Source organism: Vanessa cardui, chromosome 14 (assembly GCF_905220365.1).
Source record: "Vanessa cardui chromosome 14, ilVanCard2.1, whole genome shotgun sequence".
Lineage (NCBI taxonomy): Eukaryota > Metazoa > Arthropoda > Insecta > Lepidoptera > Nymphalidae > Vanessa > Vanessa cardui.
The window spans coordinates 12,736,200-12,757,966 of record NC_061136.1 but is presented as its reverse complement, the minus strand read 5'-3'; the positions used below and the strand labels follow the sequence as shown (position 1 = coordinate 12,757,966).

The 21,767-nt window shown below is 30.4% G+C and overlaps 3 protein-coding genes across 7 annotated transcripts; 2 read left to right on the top strand and 1 right to left on the bottom strand.

Annotated features, from left to right (window-relative positions):
* The first annotated feature begins 60 nt into the window (after positions 1–60).
* LOC124535348 (AP-1 complex subunit sigma-2) lies at positions 61–7,536 on the top strand. 3 transcript variants are annotated; one of them, XM_047111541.1, is made up of 5 exons: positions 61–318; positions 726–904; positions 1,194–1,302; positions 1,498–1,635; positions 5,759–7,536. In XM_047111541.1, the coding sequence occupies exons 1-5, from the start codon at positions 316–318 to the stop codon at positions 5,801–5,803; spliced, it is 474 nt and encodes a 157-aa protein (XP_046967497.1). In that variant the 5' UTR covers positions 61–315; the 3' UTR covers positions 5,804–7,536. The 3 variants fall into 3 exon arrangements, with proteins under 3 accessions (XP_046967497.1, XP_046967498.1, XP_046967500.1); XM_047111542.1 differs by lacking the exon at positions 5,759–7,536 and adding an exon at positions 4,737–5,539; XM_047111544.1 differs by lacking the exon at positions 61–318 and adding an exon at positions 395–525.
* A 22-nt stretch (positions 7,537–7,558) lies between these two features.
* On the bottom strand, positions 7,559–16,595 carry LOC124535347 (lipid storage droplets surface-binding protein 2). 3 transcript variants are annotated; one of them, XM_047111539.1, is made up of 6 exons: positions 16,479–16,595; positions 15,743–15,866; positions 15,242–15,474; positions 11,609–11,795; positions 8,374–8,511; positions 7,559–8,036 (listed from the first exon to the last, which is right to left on the bottom strand). In XM_047111539.1, exons 2-6 carry the CDS (start codon positions 15,864–15,866, stop codon positions 7,804–7,806), a joined length of 915 nt encoding a protein of 304 aa, XP_046967495.1. In that variant the 5' UTR covers positions 16,479–16,595; the 3' UTR covers positions 7,559–7,803. The 3 variants fall into 3 exon arrangements, with proteins under 3 accessions (XP_046967495.1, XP_046967494.1, XP_046967496.1); XM_047111538.1 differs by having other exon boundaries at positions 16,344–16,576; XM_047111540.1 differs by having other exon boundaries at positions 8,374–8,499; positions 16,344–16,576.
* Positions 16,596–17,409: 814 nt separating this feature from the next.
* On the top strand, positions 17,410–19,571 carry LOC124535182. Its single transcript, XM_047111282.1, has 2 exons — positions 17,410–17,834; positions 18,930–19,571. The coding sequence occupies exons 1-2, from the start codon at positions 17,508–17,510 to the stop codon at positions 19,407–19,409; spliced, it is 807 nt and encodes a 268-aa protein (XP_046967238.1). The 5' UTR covers positions 17,410–17,507; the 3' UTR covers positions 19,410–19,571.
* Positions 19,572–21,767: the final 2,196 nt, after the last annotated feature.

The window sequence follows — 21,767 nt, the reverse complement described above, 5'->3', positions numbered from 1 at the left end:
AAGACAATACCTATTCATTTTAAGTGCTTTATTATTTATACTCTTTGGTATTTACTGTCATTTGGGAGGCCGTCGCCCGTCAGATAGTCACTGATGTGACCGATGCCACTTTATGTTTAAGTCAAAACGTAAATGTAAAAAGATTATGTGAAATAGCAAGTATAGGAACTATTAGGATTAGTGTTTTTCATAATTTAAATTTTGTATTACTTGTTGACATGATTTAAAAGTAATATCTAGGTATTATGCGAACATTCCATTAAGTATTATAGTGACGTAAGATTAAATAGATAAAAGAAAATTTTGATTGCCAAAATGGTAAGTCATTAGATACATTACACCAAAAATAAACAAATTGAAGCTTATATCAAGTTATTTATTCTATAATAGTAATAAAATCAGCATATTTTACCAAAATCTTTCATAGATGTCGAAAGTATTTTTTTATAAAAACGAGTTAGATTTCTTATATTCGTCTGGTTGTACAAACCAACCGTTCATCTAATCGTTACTTAAATTTACAAGGTAATATAAAAAGAGTAATATATTTTACTTAAGGTGAATCAATAAAGTTAACTAGTATTCATATTAAACATTTTAATTACTCATTAGCAATATAGTATACATTATAAATTGTATAATTATTTAAATGAATATGGTTCATTAATTTAATGTGATGCTAAAGAGATGAAAAGATATGATGAAAGTATTATTTTTAATTCCAGATGCAATTCATGTTGCTATTCAGTCGACAAGGGAAGCTCCGACTTCAAAAGTGGTATGTGGCACACCCAGACAAGCTAAAGAAAAAGATCACTAGGGAGCTGATTACCACTGTATTGGCACGCAAGCCTAAAATGTGCTCTTTCTTGGAATGGAAAGATGTTAAAGTTGTTTATAAAAGGTCACTTGAAGTTACATTTTAAATGAATATACATCACATACATTCTTTATATTACTAATTCGTCTTACTATTGCATAATTTAAATTTATATATAACACTAAATATGTATTAACTATCTCCACTATCTATATTACTGGCCTGAATGTTAAAATTAATTATAACATTTATGATTACAATATTATTATGTTTTTAAATTACCTCTTTTTTAAAAGCAAAAGTTCTCTGACAATCAATGGAGTAAGGTAAACAAATTATGTGTTTTTAATATACTTGTTTTGATATTTTACAGATATGCATCATTGTACTTCTGCTGTGCCATGGAACAAGAAGACAATGAACTCTTAACTCTGGAACTGATTCATAGATATGTAGAGCTGCTCGATAAATACTTTGGCAGTGTATGCTTCCTTACTATTCTGTATATTTTTAAACATAACATAATTTATCTATGGCAATATTATCTTAATGTTTGACTATAATATTTACTATTAAATATACTTCTATAACAGTAAACTATTACTTTTATACATTGTTAAATATTATATAGTAATACTAAGAAATAAAACATAAAAAATTTGATTGAATTTTTTTAGGTATGCGAATTGGACATCATATTCAACTTTGAAAAAGCTTACTTCATCCTTGATGAGCTAGTGCTGGGTGGTGAGCTGCAAGAGACAAGCAAAAAGAATGTTCTTAAAGCCATCGCCGCCCAGGATCTTCTGCAAGAGGTCAGTAGCCAAGATAATGAACTTGTGTGAATTTATTCACTACAGAAACTAATAGTCGGACAGTTTTACATAAAAGCAAAAGTTTATGGTTGAAAGTCTGCTTCAAAAGGCTTTAGTCAATCCCTACTTTTTTTTTTTATAATTTGGAGTATTGAGACTTGACGATAATTTTTATGTCACATTGGAGTTTGGACACATATCATATGATCGGAATAAATATATCAAAATATATATTTACTTTAAAACAAAATATGGGACCAGTATGTGAGAAATAACTTTGTGAGGGTGTTTTCATAGAAATATAAACTTAACTGTCAACAACTATAATTATAAAAATTATAATGTTGCAAAATTTTAAATTCATTTTCAATTTAACATAATTTAATTCAAAATTACTAACAGCTATTCATTTTAAAAAGACTATTATTCATGCATTCTCTTATATTATTTATAGATAATAATATATTAATTAGTTATTGTAGTAGGAAATATAGGTGATGGATTTTTTAATAATACAAACACTTATAGAAAATATAGAAACTTTGAAAATCACTTTGAAATAATTTGAAAAAAAAATTAACGAAAATTTATGTATTTTGAAACATAATTAAATAGTTGAATTGATAACCTATGAAAAGTCAAAACACAACTAATATTGTTGGCTTTTTTCTAATGGCAACTTAATAAAATTAAACAATATTTATAGCTGTTAGTATCAACGAAATCCTATAAGTTGTATACCAATATTATATCTTGCTAATAATGTAATTCTACCCATGCAAACTGCCTGCCTTTATCACAACCTGTGGATAAACAAAACGTTTGTGTAAGAGTTAATGTAATATGATGATGTGGACCAGTTAGGACAGTGGCCTGTGTAGTGCCTTTAATTGTTTAGTATGTTTGAAAGTCTTAAGACGTTTTATTAAAGTAGGAGCACTGCCTTTTAGACCTAATTATGATATAAGGTACATTATTACAGCACATACATATCTAAACATTTTGTTAAAAGCAAAATTAAATAATAATTTAATTAAAAGGAGTAGTAATGATAATTATTAGATTGTAGTTTAATTTACTTGAGTTGCAGCACAGTAAATTAACAAAACCTAATAAATATTTGGCGATCAAAATTTTATAGTTGATTAGGTATTTAAAAAATTTACACATCATGCAAATAATGACTCTTCTTTGGAACTGTCGAAAACAAAAACTTTCTGACGATCTATATAATAAGCCCATGTGCAATACTAAGCATAGGATGCTTAAGTCAATCTTAGATTACAATTTTTTTTATTTTAAGTATCGTATATGTTTTTGCTAACATTTTAAACATTGAATAAAAGGATAAATTAAATGTAAACAAACAAAAACACCCAGTCTTTCAAAATTAAGATATCAGTACTAAACATATTACATGAAATAAAGATCTTATAACTAAGCTAGTTTTTTTATGTATTTAATATACAATTTAATTTATTTCAAATTTAATACACAAAACATCCTTGTGTGTACAACTTGTTTTATATTTTATATATTTGCTTTGTGAGCGGCAAAAACCCTGAACAATAAAAATCCCCTAAGCTTTCCATATGCACTGCACTCTGCTAATAATTCCTGTTTTGGTGTGACAAATGCATGCTCTGATGGCGGTCAGGATCTGAACGATGGGCTGATACATTGATGAGAACCACAAATAACACTGAGCAAACAGTATTGTATACATATGTACATACAAAAACTCTTTTACATATAAATATAACTTATGAATACACTGATTGTATAAAATTGTTCGAATTGTAAAATAGATATTTAAATAGTTGAAATTCTATTATTCTCTCTCTAATTAATGAACAGATAATATGAGAAAATTTCATAGTATGTGTAAAAGAGTTTATGTCAAAATATATTAACCTCTAATAATAGAAAGAGTTTCTGCTTATGCTTTATTTTTTTAAATGCATGCATGCCAGTGCAATATTTCTCTAGTTTTTTTTTTTTTGTAATTTATATAATATATTTATTAATATAGTCCTTATTATAAATAACCTCCTATAACATATTCTGTAGTTTGATGTGTAAGGTATCAACATTTCAATCACAACACAAACCATTCACATTATATTGAATAAGAATACATAAGACAGCTGGTTGTTTCATGTGCTCACGTTATAAAGCTGGTAGTATCTGTAACATTTAATATTTAACATTGAAATAAATGCTATATTACTATATCATTCAAGCTAAGTTATACCATTATTTATAATTAATGAGTCGAGCTTAATTAGACATTTATTGGAAAAAATGCAGTTGCTTCTCTCGATTTTTGTTATCTACTATTTATGTTTCATTATATTATCTGTGTTGATTGGGCTCAACGATAATATGCTTAGTATTTATGTAGCTTAGAAGTTAAAAGTTACTGTATGTTATATGGACATTGATTTATAGACATATAAATTATTGTAGGAAATATATTGATATAATGTTTTTCTCGAACAGCATAAAAGTATTGTTTTGTAAGTCAGTGTCTTTTATTGTATGTAAGTATGGCTGGTCGTGCATTTATTGTAATGGGATGTCTAAATACATTGGTTTTAACTAAAACTTCTGTTTTCTTGCATGGGTCCATTCCTAAACCTTACTGTAGCATGAGTATTTTTTTTAATAATATATTAGTATCAGGTAATCATTATCAATTATTTGTATGAAATTTATTTAAAAATGCATAACATGTGTTTTATATATGGTGTGGTTACATAAGGGTGGATTTTGCTCATGCTATGGTTCTCCCGTCTTATTGTAAAAGTTTTTGGGAAAATTAATATTGCTTGAGGTGTGGGCTACAATATAACATATTTTTTGAAAGAGCATGCAATATGTATCTAACTCTACGCTTACAAAATAATTAAGATATTTAATATTGATTAATAAAATCACAAATAACCAAAATTTAACTTTTAATAAAAGTTAAGTCATTATAATTTATTTATAGTAAAAAATATATATTTCGATAACATTATATTTAAAATAAATTGGTTCGAAAGTTGAGTTAGTCATTGGTTATACATATACCTTCAATGGGGGGTGATGTGCGATAGGACGAGGCAGTGGACGGAGCCCTGCGTGAGGTGGGTCTTCTCTGAGCCTTGCCCCCAGCTGACGACTACCGGGAACCTCCGTGATAATTCTCCGAGTCAGCATTTAATGACTTTGCCTACAGTGTTGCAAAGTCGAATAGTTATATATTCATCATTCATGGAAACTATGTGTGACTGTATTTTGGTGTGATTTTTCGAACTTTCTCATAAATTATAAGCCTTATTCATTTGAATAAATTTAGATCGTATTACTTGTGTGTGAAAGTGAAATAAACAATGGTTGACTGTATGTACCTCAACTCTATATTTACAGTTATAATTAATTGTAAATTATTTAATATATAGTCATCTCTTTCTAAAATTTATCTAAATTTAAATTATCTTTTTTAAATGTTGTGTGAAGTGGACCAACTGCTATTTGTATTTTTATTTTTAAATATTACAACGAATTTTCTGTACTTGGTCAAGAACTAAATTAATTTATTAATATTTAATTGAAACTATAATTGTTATTTTTCTTGTTTTATTTATGAAAATTTTATAAGTTCATGTTATTTATATCAAGTATAATTTTTGTTAGCGATATTCAAAAGATTATTACATTTTATTATTTAAAAACTTAACTATAACTAACAGAATCCATTATTTTGGATCTCATTTAAAGTACCTATTAGTATATCCATGTATTTTCAAGTATTTTTGAATTTAGACGTATTATGCTAAGGATTTTTATAAGTAATCATTTTAATGCCGATAAACATTTGTATATATTTTTAAACTAATTAAATTTTTTACTAACCAACTATTCGCATTTTATATTCAGTCTTTATTATTCGTCTCTTTGCTTAAGTTTACCCCCAAAATTGTAAATATTATAAAGAAAATTAATTTCAAACGTTGATTGGGTTTACAATAAGTGAGTCGATAAAACCGATCGTCATTTTTTTTTATATCGTCGAAAAGCGATGGCTCGGCTAACACGGCCACGAGCGACACTGGCTCAGTGATGACCCTTGTTGCAGGAGGAGACACCACAAGGCTTCTTCGAGGACCACGGGCTCGGGTAAACAGCAAACTCGTTTGGAAGAAACAGCGGCGGCGAATATTTTACATTGCTTAAAGGTAAAGAATACATACGAACGATTTACAGAGTCACACAAATTTACATAAAACCTGTCGATTAATATATTGCACAAAGTATAACGATTGTTTTTTCTGTACTTAGTGTTTGTAATTAATTAGTAATATTTGACTGTTAATATTATCCATCTGTAAGTACTTAAAAAGTATGTATTCTTTCCGTTTAAGCATTACTTTATACTTTGCATTTTCAGTAGTTGCTATGAAATGATTTTTTAAGGCTTTGCATTAAATGTAATCAATTGTATTCCATAAATTTAATTATACTTTATGAAAATTATGATTATTTATCTGTCCTAAATTGATATGTACTTAGTTTATTTCTTAGGTGAAAAGTTGTCTTATGCATAATTTCTGCTGGTTTTTTGACTTCAAGCGATTTAAGTTAATTATCTATATTAATTAATGAACTTAATGTTATTAAAGTTTTACATTTTTTATCTATACTTATACAAATAGACGGACTGACCTAAATAAGTAATATTTCCAAAAATGTTACTTGGAACAATAGAATTAATTTGAACGCATATGAGTTGCATTTCTTATCAGCTGACTAATTAACAATCGAAAATTAGATTATCACGATTACAGCGAATGAGATGCAAAATATATGCGTCTCGTTTTTTGATTACGTCATTCATTATACGTTCATTCGTGATAAGCTGATTAATATTTTTTAATCTGTTTTCGATGTGAAATTAGATGGCCGATTACATTATCATTGTTTTTACTGAAATAAAAATTTAATATTGACTTACTTGGTAGCTGACATATTTTTTTATAAATGCAAAAAGAGAAAACAGTATTCTGTTTAAAAAATTTGAAGCGTGTGTAATTGTTTTTTTAAAGTACTCGTTGCTGTTTTTTGCGTGTCTCTCGTTGAATCCAAAGAGGTTTTACTTTTTCAAGTTGTAATAATCACTATCATGATAAAAACCGTTAAGAATGGTCTTAGTTTGTCAACTTTATCAGACAAATCAGACCGTTAACTTATAGTACGACACAACTTAGATGTAGCGTCGGCAAATTTCGTAAAACCGATCACATCCGAATTGAGTACGCCTTCCCAAATAATCAATATTTATTTTTTGTGTAAAGATCATATTCACATAGAATATAATCTTTACACAAACGTTACGTGTTATATGATATGACCTAATATATTCGTCAATTTGACACGTCGATTTGCTTTTTCGGTTTGAACTGACGCGAGAATGTAAAGCAACGAACAGCGTCGATTGGCGCGATAGGGAGCTATTTCTATTGGTTGTGAAAATCGCCAGAAATAGGTTTTACGAATTTTGCCAATGCTACATCTAATTTGTGTCGTACTATAACAAAAACTTTTGTTTTGATTTATATCTATATTGTTATTTGACAATTTTGTACGTCCAAATGTTTAGTTAATTATTTAAACTGTCACTATTTAAATTTAAAGTGTCTTAGATATTATTCAGAATTAAAAAAAATCTATTAAATGTTATAAACTTAGGAATATTTCTGATAAAACTTCCAGTATCTTCATATCTCCGAGTCATATCTGAGTTTAAAGTTTAGCTGATAAACTTCCCGGCCTAAACTGAACTACTGATTCCTAGACTATATTCGCATAAATTAGCTGTAACTATTTTTAAATAATAAACCGTTATATATAAATAAAGGGAGTTTTATTAAAACCACAATTAATAATAAAAAATTTATTTTCCAAAAGTTCAATAATAAAAATATCTCGCTATTAAAAGCTTTATAATTATAAACACATCAAAAAGACCTTCAGTCTTGATTAAACACGATATAGCTCATTTAATAGAATACATTAAAAATAATATAATTACGGCCAAAACAATGTTGATAAAGTATTATATACCATCATTGTGGCGCGACTTAGCATTACGATAATATAGATTATATATGATTAAATAAATGATTACTGGTTTTCACTAGTATTGGATTTAGCTTCGGGAGTAGATTTGACCTTTTCAGTGGTGGTGGGTGCGGAGTGGTGAGCCTCGGAGTGGTGACCACTCTTGGCTGGTTCCGCCTCGGTCTGCGGTTTGGGATTTTTGGCTTCGTCGTTCTTTTGCTGCTCACTCGTCACTTTGGCGAGGTGCAAGGCTGCCAGGAGTGCGGTCAAATACCGGCGGACATCCAATTCGATTCCTGTTACAAAAATCATACTTGTACATAAAGAATACGAAACAAATTATCATGCCTACCTAATTGATCTTGAAATGAATTTATATTTCTGAGGATTATGAATACTTATTGATATTATGGGTCATAATTTTCGATTTCGAAACCTTCTCCTCAAAGGGGGAGGCCTTAGCCCAGCAGTGGGAAACCTACAGACTGTTGTTATAATTTTTGTTTTCAAAATCTTCATGAGTATTGAGTTTGCTCACAGAAATTATAGAAAGTATTATGTCAAAAAGAAAGCGAATTTATTGTGAGAGTTGTTTGTTAGTATGGTATATGTGGTATGGCAAGTGTTACTGACCGCTGTCGCGCAGCGCGTTGACGCGCGCGGCGAGGTTGGCCCACACGCGGCGCGCCGCCACGGCGCTGAGGCGGCCCACGGTCTGCACCGTGTGGAGCGCGGGGTCGCTCTCCGCGGCCACGATCTCTGCGCCAACACCTAGTCATTTAGACCGTTTTATTGTTTTAACGACTGCTAAACGAACCCTACAATAATTAACTGCTTATTTAAGTTTCGTTTACAAACAAAAAAATGCTCGGTTATTTAGTACAGATTAGCCGTTTTGCAATCCATATAGGTATAGATACACATTCATATCTAAGTTTTATGAGCCGAAGCATTGCGTGCTACATATACATATGTAGTAACTATAGTGAGGACTTGTTATGAAAAAACAGTGATTTAGCACATGTACATTCCACCAACCCGCATTGGAACAGCGTGGTGGATTATGTTCCAAACCCTCTCCTTAGTAGGAGAGGTAACCTTAGCCTAGCAGTGGGAAATTTACAGGCTGTTACTGAGACAGAGATTGATCTGTGAAATCCACTATGTGATATCGAGGAACAATCGGAATTTTGGAAATAAAATGAATGTAGAAGTAAGTAATTAAGTTTTAAAAAGTTGCATTATAAATAAAGATATAACAATCGAAAACTCAGTAGTGCACAATATAGCAGAGTTATTCACAAATCGCATTAAATACGTAAAGATAAAGTTTGTTTATATTTTTTCCTACTTCCATTCAACAGGCTATAGGTAAATAAATATGCGTGAAATTTTACGACACACAAGACTGTTATTGATTGACCTTGCTTTAACGCAGTACATTTGCAAGTGTTTATATGCGTTTTTGTATAAAACTGTATTAATTAATAATTAATATGGTAATGAAAAGTCGAATTGCATATCGATTTATGAATGTTAATTAACAAACGAAACGCATTAAAGTGGGAAACAAATACAATTTTAATTAAAAGAAAGCGTTGAGCAACATCGACCAACCAACATTGGGAACTAAGATGTTATGTCCCTTGTGCATACAATGACACTAACTAACTTACCCTTCAAACGGGATCACAATAATACTGAGTACTGTTGTATATCGGCAGAATATCTGATGAGGGGTTGGAACCTACTCAGACGTACCAACCTAAGAGCGTTTGTGTGCTAAAGGATATTACAGCACTAATGACTTTCTAGTTGACTGCACACCTTGGGAATGAGATGATCGCCTCCAGGCTGTTTCAAATAACAAGAATATGTTTATTGTTGTAAATTATAAATTGACATTATAAAAAAAAAATATATCCCGCTGAGTTTCTTTCGCCGGTTCTTCTCAGGTCTGAGGTATTATATTCCGAACCGGTGGTAGATTATCGACAATCAATAAGGAAGTGTAAACACTTCTATTTTGAATAAAGGTTTTTGGCTTTGACTTTGACTTTATAAAGCCCTACCAAGTGAAGCTTCTCTGCAATTTTTTCCTTCACCGTCGAAAAAAGGATATAATATGACAAATAAATAAAAGTGTAATATTGCCAATCTTCGCTCAAGATCTTCGTGCTATAATCAACTGGCTTATTTCGATACCTATTACACCTTATTCAATTCAAATAAAATAATTAATCACTGTTAATGCACTGATATAATCAGGATTTAATGATAATTAATTTCATAGAACGCAGTAGTGTTTGTCCTCGTACTTATTTAACGAAAAATATATTTTTGTTCCAAATCGACGAAAATCGTTTGTGTTTTTATATAAAATTTATTTGTACATTATATATAAAAAACGTGTGACAAAAAATATTGTATTGCGCATATATTAACTGTTGATTGTTTTCAAGTGATTTAGAATGTTCTGGAATGACAGTCGCCAGTCGTTATTACAGATAAATAATGACAATAAAATCATTGGTGTCTTCCTGTGTTGAAAGTCGTTATCAGATGTACATGTGTATCGTTCGGTAGCGAACAAAGTGTCACGATGATGCAATTCGGGTCAATAATATTACGATTTAATTTAATTTTTTATCTTAAATGTTTTTGATATACCCTCCATGTCACGTATACTAAAATTAGTCAAGAGTTGTTTTAATTACACTAACAGCCAATGATGTTCCTGTAAACAGATATGTCATTAACGCGCAAAAAGTGAAGACTAGAAAACGTCCTAATTGGGACGTTTGCCTTTAGTTGTTTTACGTAATAATACGTTATAATACATCATAATTATATAGTAATACGTTTTGCGTAATTAAAATATCTAGTTATCCCTTTTACTTATTGTTTTTATCAAGCTATCCTTTTTACTTGTAACGAAATGTAAAGTAAACGGTCCCCGGCGCGGTACACTGTTTTCTTTAATATGGGTATAACATATCTGTTTATTAGAATATCATTGCTAACAGCCTATATGATTAATTGATTATTTGTAGTATTGCGTCAACCGCATATTTATTAATAAGCATATTTTTTTAATCATTATATAGAGTTGTTCAAGGGCGTCTTTGTATTCATATTTGTATATATCTCGTTGTCCTTCGATATACACCTGGCGGACTTTCTAATTCACATTAGCCATTGCATCAAGTAATAATATTAGCTAGGATTCGGATGCAAAAATATGACAAATACAACATATTGAAAATTCCTTTATAGAATCGCGTGTTATCTTTAGAAAAGGACGCATTAATTTCAATTATTTGTACATCTAGTCTAGTAGCCCAGATAACCCAGTAGTTATAACGCGTGCATCTTAACTACTGAATAAGTTATGTGCTTAATTTGTATCCACCAACCCGCCTTGGTATATGTTCCAAAAAGTTTCTCGTTAAATGGAGAGGAGCCGAGCGGTGAGAAAGTTACAGGCTATTGTTATTGTTTGTTTGTGTTTAATAGATTTAAAGTCTTAACTAATCCCTAGTCAAATCCCTAGTTCAGAAGTATTCCCTTCTTCCCACTTTATCGGTAAGATGACAGAGGTATTACGACCTCCGTGGTCGAGTGGTATGTACACCGGTTGTCATGGGTACGCCACTCCGAGTCGATGTAGATTATCATTAGTTTTCTATGTTGTCTTGGGTCTGGGTGTTTGTGGTACCGTCGTTACTTCTGATTTGTCCATAACACAAGTGCTTTAGCTACTTACATTGAGATCAGAGTAATGTATGTGATGTTGTCTCAAATTATAAAAAAAAAATAAAATTGACGAAGTTTACAATTTGTATATAGGTATTGAGTGGTAGCTCACCGTTAGTTTCCTCCTGTGTGGGCGGCAGGTAGTGGTTGAGGATTTGCATGGCGTACGTGGCCCCGCTGTCGACGCTGTGCATGGCCTTCTGGCCGTACGCCGTGGACAGCAGCGCGTTGGCCTTGGTCCACGTCAGCTCCTTGAGGGATTTCACTCGCTGCTCCGCTACATCGCGGGCGCCGTACACCTGTTTCGTGTTAAGGAAAATATTTATTATAACTTTTAAAATAATTATATTTTGTTTAAATAATACTAATTGTCGCCTGCTGCTTCGCTTGCGTTTTAGGGCTTTGGTTGTGACGTATTAGGCAAAAAGGTAGCCTATGCCCTTTCTTAGAGTTCAAATTTGCTTCATTCCAAATTTCATCAAATTCGAATCAGTGGTTTGGTAGCGAAAGAGCGACAAACAGACAGACAGAGTTAAAGTAACTCTTATTTATTTATAATATTTATAAAAATTTATAAAATTAGTATAGATTTTGTTAGTGTATTCATTTGAATTACGTCACAGCGAAACATCGAAGTGTAACCTTTAGTATACTTGCTCAAATACTTAACACACTTTAATTAAACTAATTAGTTAGGTAAGTTGGTTAGCTACTAGCGTTTTAACGCCGTGACACATAATATTCAAAAGATATTGTGTAATGAAAAACGAACTGAAATATATCATTATAAATGTTTTTGTTGTAATTTGTATTTCAGGTGTTTTTCAATCGGACAAAAAACAACAATACATTTATGTATATTTTATACTGAATAATGACGTCAAATTGGTACATTCATATGGAAGTTAAGCAACAAATTAACTGGGTTACACTAACAATGCAATTCTAGAAAAATCCTTAAAAAAAAATTTATTGGTTGTGTAATCTTATCAAGTTTTAATTGATATATTTAAATTAAGAGAACAAAATAGGGAATTGAGCGAACGTATTCAATTAAAAAAAAAGGGTTTCTCAACAAGTTCAACGGCATACTAAACACGCATAACATAAACTGCTATTCCTAGTAATTACGCAACCAAATAACATAAACAAATCGAGGCCGATCAATGTTTTAAAATCACACACAGGTTTAACGCAAGTCCAAATTAGAATGTAAAGTGCATTCTATTTAATTTGAACGTATAAACCTATATGGTCTTTGAATATGATTGGCGGGAAGGTTCTTTTTTTTTTTTAAATCCGGTTCAATGTACGTCGTCCATTATCACGCAATGATAAAACTATCTTATCATTAAGGATACGGTTTCGTCATGGACATAATGGAATTCGAAAATAAAATATACTTAAAACATTTATCAAGCTACTGCAAAGTTAGTCATAATATGATCAGATCTGTAACTTTATTTAATTAAAAAAAAAAAAACGACAGTCATACTAGATCGAAAAATTTAGCGAACGTGTGTAACCTTTATATTCTTGTATTGATTATCTGTGGACTTTTCCTTTAATTTCCTTGCTCAATTATGTATAACTAAATGGTTATTACCGAGGAAATTCAATCTAATTCGTCATACAATGAGTAACAGCGATGATATCTATTATTGAACTTTGTCCATTCGTCTGGAAAAGCCCTTCGCCAGTCGCCACAGACGTAATTAGCACCGTAGACAATTGTTATTGAAAAAATATTTACGTAATTAAACCATTTTTTCGTTGTTTTTTCAACTATCGTTGCACGTCATGTATTATTTTATGTCATTTATAATGTGCACGTTATATCGATCAATATGCATGTGATTTAAATTTGATATCATGCTAATTAACCTTCAGATACGGAGATGGATAGAATCTAAATACCTATCGCACGTAAGATAAAATAATTGCGTTTGAATATCGAATGTTGATTGTTGACTATCCTAATATAATACTGTAAATGCAACGAGTTCGTCTGTTACGCCTGCACCTCTTATCTATTCAACCGATCAGCATTAATTTTTGCATTTACATCGGGATTAAAGTAAACAACAGAGGGTAGCTAACACCTGCCTTACCAACCCTTATATAGGGGGCAAAGTCGTGAGCGGAAACTAGTAGTTACTACTAGTAGTTCAATTTATAAATTGAAGTTAGAAAGTATGAGTGAACTCAAACAGGACTAATTACACTAGCGTTTTTTTTAAACGGGTTATACTTAAAAAGACCAACGCAATAACCATAAACTTCAACTCACTTATCCAAAGCAAACTCTATAGTATATCATTAACTATTTTTCTTTCGCGGCTTCACCGGCAGTTGCGGAGACGATCGTAGGTTTTAATCACTTATAGCTAGGACTTATAGCCACTTATAGCCCTTCCTTTGAGAACCCCAATGAAAGACATACTTAAATGTAAAACTTTTTGGTCAATGTTTGCTTAGCAGGGAAAACTTAACAGACACACAAAAATCAGAACATCTTTAATAGCCCCAAATCAAAATTCGTCAATGTTGATTGGAATAAAATAACATTTACAATTTCTGAAATGACCACCCTGTAGAATGATGAATATATACTATAAACTATGTTTATAGATAAATAATGTATTCCTTGATCTCTCTAAGGTTATAGGTTATGTGTAGGTATGATAGTGGCTCTTGTGCAATGCACATATATGTATGTATAATCGGCCTTAACATAGCACATGCAATGTCATCCGTATATTTTTAGAAACAGTAGGCGCTATTAATGTTTTTCTAAATGAGCAGAATAAAAGGATTTATCCATATATGTCTATTTTATAAGGTTATTGTTTAATAGCTTGTTATTTTTTTAGTGGTTCTACTTTTAAATAATAATAATTATAATACAGTTTTATAGATGACAGAAAATTATTTTAAAACTGCATGTAAATGAGTAAAGTTTAGTTGATCAACCATAGCCACAAAAGTGACTGTAATCATCACAAAACACTTCTAATTTCAAATTTAAACATCATTTACATTTATTAATTATGGGATATTTACCATGGTTTTTATTTTTGTTCGTTAGAGTCTTCTCATGAACAAGACTATAGATAATGTCGAAATATAGAACTCCTCCATACAAAAATGAAAAACATAAAAGGTAAATATCCCATAATTAACAAGTGTAATAATAAAAATTACTATGTTAATTTAAAAACTTATCATTTAAATTTGATTCAAATTCTAAAACAAATTCAAAAAACAGGAAGTATTTTTTTCTTTAAAAATCTAAGTGTGTGAATCCACTACAATAATAATTTTGACTATATTACCATGTAATAATAATGTCATTTTTTAAGCTTATTAGTGATCAATATTAATCATTAATACATTTTCATGAATGTGTTTATTTATTTCTTATCATTTCATGGACAAATAATGGAACCATGACACATATTTATATTAACAAAAGACAGAAATCACTAAGTTGCTTATTTACGGTATTGGTACATCCTAATAAAAAAAAACTAATTCTGATCTCATTGCTATTTAAAAATGATATATATAATATTTTTTTATTATTATATACATAGAAAAACGCATTGTCAAAGATATGGAAATACTCAAACTACCCACTTTTAAGAATTATTCCTATTTTTTTTTAATGATGATATGAAACAAATACTTAAATTTATGCAGCCAATAATACCAAATACTTTAATTTAATTTAAGCAATACTAACCTTAGTCAACTGTGGTGTCAGCCTAGCGAGTACTGCTTGTTTTGTAGTCTCAACAATAACTTTAGGTTGTTCTGCAACCAATGGCATTCTGCGCTCTAACTCATCGATGGCAGCGGCAACTCTAGCATCTCCAGCTGCAATGGGTGCGGCCACAAATGGTGCAGCAGTGGCTGCTGCAAATGTAACACTCGCTTCTGCTGTGGATAGCGCCCATTCCAACAGAGAGTGTGCACCTGGTAATGTTAATGGTTGATGTATATTATTTTACTTGTACTTATTTTCAGCATAAAAGTATACCCCACTGTAAATGTTCAGTAAAAAATGTCTAAATTAAATTAAATAAACTACTTTAAGGGAAAGGTCTATTATGAATTACTACTAAGATACACAGCATGGCAAATACTTATTCTTACATCTTCGTTATAAATAGAAAAAAATATAGAATAAGAAAAACACAACTTCTACTGAAGGTAGATGTAAAACACTACCCCCAACACTTACCTTTAACTCTAGTATACAGGGCACCAACTTGTCCAACGGCAGCTTCAACTGTGGGTAAGGCCATTGCCTTCTGAACAGATTGCAGTTGTGACATTCCGGGAGCTGATCCAACTTCTGTAGCCATCTAGAAAAATAAAAAATGTGTTAGGTACAAATTAATGTCTACTAGCTAAAAATATCGAATTAAAATTGATCAAGACGGTATTAAAATATCAAAAAACCTAAAAGATGTACATAATATATTGTAATCTACCTAATATATTTTGTTTAAAGAAAATTAATTAGGGGTCCTATCTATATAGATAAATAAAGAATATTTTTGTCATTAGTATTTGATAAAAAAAATTAACAGCGTATAAATTTAACTATACATTAATATCAAGTGCATGAGGATAAATTGATTTTATGAAAACAAATATTTAAAGAGGGTAGGTAATTATTATGTATTGAAACTAATATTTTGTGATAATGAATTTAGTCATTAGCAAACCATGCAAGCTGAGTTAAATCAAGAAAGTAAGTAATTATTAGATTAATAAAAATGCTAGGAATTATTAATGAGGGCTATAAAAAATTATGTTGTAATAATTTATTTTCTTACCTTCAAAATATTATTAACTGCGATAAGTAAAAACAGTTGAGCAGATTATTATTAAGTTTATAATTTTTTTGCTTATTGTTATATTAAATTTAAAAAATGGTATATTGAAATTATTGTAAAAACTATGCAACTCACAAGATATAAATGCTGAATGATATGATTCAGTGATTGCTACAAATTGAAATTACAATGATACGAATGAAAACGAATGCATGAAGTTATTAACCGAACGAAGAGTGAATGAACATGATCGTAAAATCTTCAAACTGAACCGGATTGAATGAATAAATGAACAAAAAACAACAAATAAGTTCGAAATTACGTTTCAGTATTATATGTATTTAAATTATTACATTCTTTTTTTATATACTTGTTAGGAGTTAACTGTTATTATATGTTAATAATATAATTCAATATTGTAAAAAAAAGGTATTAATTAGTTCCATACTCAGTCAAGAATTTATATTTAGTTAAGTATTTTACGCTTGAAGTGTCAAAATATTTATAAAAAAATATTATAAATAATAAATATTTCAATCTCTGCTGAATAAAATTTTTTGCAATTTTTCGCTACTTATCGTCATGAATTGTAGCTAAAAAAATATCCAATTAATCATATCAACAATCAACATTCGTAGTCGGTCTACTACGTGTTACAATATTAATTTAATTAACAATATCGTTCATTTAGAGATTGCCTCCTAATTCAATGACAAAGCGAATGATTACTCGTTGTTTGGTAATCTATTATTTTGTTATAAATGAACTTTGTACTTTGATCTAATGACGTGTCTTATGTTAAATAATTGTATATATAAAAAATAAATGATGAAATTCATATGAAAATTTCCAATATCGTTATGCATATGTTCTAGTCTAAGGGCTACTTAGTATATATTTTTCACACGCTATCTAAAAACTAAGAACAGGTATTTTAGGAAAATATTAGACTTGGAAGCATACATTGCTGCATAAAACCAATAGCCGTCAAACAAATGACAAACATCGATCACTTTATCTGTACATTCTGGCCAACATATTAATAAGCAAATATTGGATAAACGAACGTCTCTGATTGGTTCTTAGAATCCAGTCACATAGTTTTGACAGAATTGGTCAGACGTATTTATTCAATAATTTGAGCTTGGCCTACAAACATTTGTGATGTCTTGGACAAATGATGTCGTATTGGAGTTTTTGGACCACTATCGAACGGAACAACTATTATGGGACCCAAAACATCCTCTACATAGAAACAGGAGTGAGGTTAATGATGCATGGCGTCGAATCCAAAATAATCTTAGCATAACTTCTTCTATAATAGATTTGAAGAAGAAAAAAGAATCTTTAATGACATCGTTTAGACTTCACTTAAATAGAAAAAAGAAATCTCCGAACGAGTACCGTATAACGTGGTTCGCTTATCCGCTTATGGAAAGTTTCTTAGGCGGGAAATATGAATGTGATAGTTCAATTCAAATGGATCACGAGGTATACTGCTTAATCACATTAAACATTAATAGGAGACTTTAAGAATACGAACGTCACGACACTTTTTCTACGGTGTGATTGTTTGTTTTCAGGCGTATGTTTATAGGTATTTTAATGTAATATTGTGCGTGTCGGTTGTATTCCTAGCCACTATCACTACATAGTATAAAATAAAGTTGCTTTTTCTGTCCCTATATCCCTTTGTGTGCTTAAATCCTTAAAACTACTCAACGGATTTTGATGCGGTTTTTTTAATAGATAGAGTAATTCGAGAGGAAGGTTTTTGTATAATATAATACACGAAAAATATAGTAAAAAAACAGGGAATTTTAGAAGTTTCTGATGTGATGTCGTAAATAGATAAAAGTCTATAGTATATTTAGTATCAGCATTACACCTATGCGAGCTGAGGCGAGTCGGAACTAGCGAGTTCACAATAAGTAATTAAATAATCCTATAATTAAATAATAGTTACATTTCTATTATTTTTCTTCGTTTTGTTTATTTATAGTCTTGAACATTGTTTCAAGCAGCTGCTCCTGAAATCATATACATATATATAAAAGCTTATATGTCTCCTTAATAAGATTAACAATATAATAAGGTCGAAAACTACTAGTGATTATAAGAAAATATTCTTCTAGTCTATTATGTTTCATGGCTGAGTTAATATATTCTTTTCTTTTTGTGGAGAATATTTGGAGAATATTCTACCAAACTTTTCCAATGCGAATCGATGGATACACTTGTAGTAAATATTCATCCAACAATGTTAAGCATATGGATACGTTTATATTTATCCGAATCCGATTTATGGTTAATACGAAAATTCAGTCGTGGTACTGAACGCACAGTCATTGTTAAAAGTTTCGTGTGAGCACATATGATTTAAGTTATCTTTTGGTACACTTCCTAACCGCGTTTGATTATCCATTAAGTAGCCTCAACGCTTCATTTTTAATTCGAATCAAACCAATAAGTACAAATAGAACGACAACAAATGTACTCTTAAGATCAAATTTCAATTTTACTTTTAGACGGAAAAATTCTTACAATACCTTCGTGAAAATATTTACTAATTTACTCTTGTTTCAGTACGAATCGAGTAGCAATTATAATCCAACGTACAACACAAGACAAGTGAATAACCACAATCAAACGAACAGTTCAACAGTTAATTCAAATACAGAGAGACAAAGTTCCAATAAACGACAAAATAGACCATCAGGTTCCAAGGCTCAATTAAATAATGAATATATTATCTATGCGAAAAATGAAATGGAAGATGTGGGTGATTATTTGAAAAATGTCTCCGATTTCAAAAAAGATAAAGATGAGTACGAATTGTACGGACAGCTCCTAGCCAAGAAGTTAAGAAAGTTAGATGAACGTCAACGAGATATAGCCATGCACGAAATTGATAATATAATGTTCAATGCGAAAATGCAAAGTCAATCAGCACCAACCAGAAGTTTTTCATCGTCGCCACCTCCGGTCAATAGAAAAATAAAATCTCCGATGTTTATCGTACAACAACATTTCGACGATGATAATATTACATACACCGAAGCATAAATTGCATACCTTATATACCGCCTAGGTCTATGTGGCTAAGTATTAAATTAACTTAGTTTATAAACTAAATTGTAAATAGTGAGAATCTAAGGGACTGAAGAAAATGTGAAGGAATATGTGCCATGTAGATATTGTAATATTAAAGTTTATATATTTTTATCAAATAAAATTTTGTTATGGATTGTTTTGTCATACTAAGTATAATATTTATATAAAATAAAATATATAATTCAATTATATATATACAAGATGTGTGTTATTATGTTATATAACTGAACCTTGGTGGCAAATCGGCAAACAGTGGACGTTGGTTACCAATATATTATTAAGCACTAATTGGCGCCTAAACTCGTAACAGTAAATATAAAATGTTACATATATTATACGTTTAGTATATACATATTATTTCTCACGTTAATAACATATATTCATAAATACATTCAAAGCCGTACGTATAAATGGTACATTTGTTTTAATTTCTAAAAATATTTTCATATAATATATCGAAAAGTCTCTATTATTTTTTTATTAAATTAATACGCGGACGACCTTTTATTAAATGGCCATATAAATTAGCACTGTACGAAATATTAACCATTTTTTCCATGGCCAATACGTCGCCAACTTTACCAACCAATAAGAATAAGCAAATCTCTAGTTCGTAGATAAACAACTAATCTTTTGATGAGAAGGGACGGAACTTTTTTAGCAGTGCCGTTATAATATGTCAAACCCGTATTTGCTAGAGTATACGTCGATTGGTTTACTTATCTTGTATCACCAAGTAAGAGATTCATTTAAAACACGAATAAGTATATGAAAACGCAATAGCCTGGGTTTAAACCCGCAATCTTCAGTAAAAAATTAATATGCTATTTATTGTCTCTAGGTAATCGCCTCTTACATTACAATATTTATAGCTAATCATAATGATGTAATAAGTTTATTAGAAGTTAGAAGCAAATTATACACAAACAATTCGTCCGTTTCTGTGGATAAAATTGATAATTTACTCCTAGGATAGGGATAGATGTTAAAATTAAAATTTCCAAAATCATATCTTAATGAAAGAAGTTATGTTAAGCCGCACTTATAGTTCTAGATCTCGTGGTGAGTTATTAATCAGCGGTATTTCTTTTATATATATAAAGATTATTATAATAATTAGTAATGATATTTTCTGTTATTTATATTAAAATAAGAATACGTATGTATTATAAACATTATTAATTATTGAGTGACTGAATATTTTTATTGAAAATTTTTAGAATATTACTTTATGCAAAACTTAGGTAAATAAATCGACAAGAATCATTGAAGTTATAAAGAAGAAGCAGGGGTTGTATGTCCTATCCGCGATGATTTTTCAGACTATTCTAATTTAGTTAGGCATGAGTGAACAAACGTTTACTAAACATTGGTACAAAATACTTATTCCTAGGTTAAAATTATTCTATTTTGTACGTTACAATATATCGACAAAGTAGTTAATGCATAACCCAAATTCATCTACACAACGTACAATTGTACAGCCAGACCCAGGCATTTATGATAGGCAAAGAAAAAAATACTACTGGCCCTCAAAATAAAATATCCTGACTTAAGAAATATGGATGAAAAAAAATTAACAGATCCTTGAAACCTGCTAAATTTGTATGTAGTTACATATTTTACAATTTGGCAATATATGTATATTTCAGGTCTGAGAAGAATCGGCAAAAGTATAAAGAATTTTTTTTTGTTTAAACTCCCTGGTTGTATAATAAATTTTAGGATACAGTTTCTTTGGACTTCACTGTTGAACAGGTTTGAACCTTCATATTTTATAAGTTGTCTAAAGATGAGCCAAGCTAAACTAAACCGAACCTACTTTTTTCGATTAAAACTTACGCTTTGTCGTTATTTTTAATTTTCAGGGTATGTTATCAATAGAAGACTTATTAACACTTTTATTTGGTGGAAGGATTTTGTGCAAGCCCGTCTGGGTAGGTTAGTTCAACCTCTCATCACATATTCTACCGCCACCGGTACTTGGTATTGTTGTGTTCCGGTTTAAAGGGTGAGTGAGCCAGTGTAACTAGGGACCAAGGGACGTAACATCTTAGTTCCTATGGTTGGTGGCGCATTGGCGGTGGAAGAAATGTTTAATGTTTCTTACAGCGTCATTGTCTATGGGCGGTGGTGACCACTTACCATCAGGTGGCCCATAGGCTCATCCGACAAACAATAGCAGAAAAAAAAGATTTTATTGATATCTAAAAACCTTTGATTTCGTCACTGATTCACTGATGACCATTAAGATTCATAGGTTATTGACTTTTATCCTAAAAAGCTGAAACTTGGTATCTAAACTGGAAT

What these genes read in the sequence shown, in the direction of transcription:
- LOC124535348 (XM_047111541.1), top strand. An exon ending in TCGATAAATACTTTGGCAGT is followed by an intron (nt 1,303 to 1,497) that starts GTATGCTTCCTT and finishes GAATTTTTTTAG; the next exon opens with GTATGCGAATTGGACATCAT. An exon ending in CCCAGGATCTTCTGCAAGAG is followed by an intron (nt 1,636 to 5,758) that starts GTCAGTAGCCAA and finishes CCCTTGTTGCAG; the next exon opens with GAGGAGACACCACAAGGCTT.
- LOC124535347 (XM_047111539.1), bottom strand. Translation starts at nt 15,866, where the DNA reads ATGGCTACAGAAGTTGGATCAGCTCCCGGAATGTCACAACTGCAATCT. An exon ending in TGACACCACAGTTGACTAAG is followed by an intron (nt 11,796 to 15,241) that starts GTTAGTATTGCT and finishes AACACGAAACAG; the next exon opens with GTGTACGGCGCCCGCGATGT. An exon ending in CAACGCGCTGCGCGACAGCG is followed by an intron (nt 8,037 to 8,373) that starts GTCAGTAACACT and finishes TTTTTGTAACAG; the next exon opens with GAATCGAATTGGATGTCCGC.
- LOC124535182 (XM_047111282.1), top strand. Translation starts at nt 17,508, where the DNA reads ATGTCTTGGACAAATGATGTCGTATTGGAGTTTTTGGACCACTATCGA. An exon ending in CAATTCAAATGGATCACGAG is followed by an intron (nt 17,835 to 18,929) that starts GTATACTGCTTA and finishes CTCTTGTTTCAG; the next exon opens with TACGAATCGAGTAGCAATTA.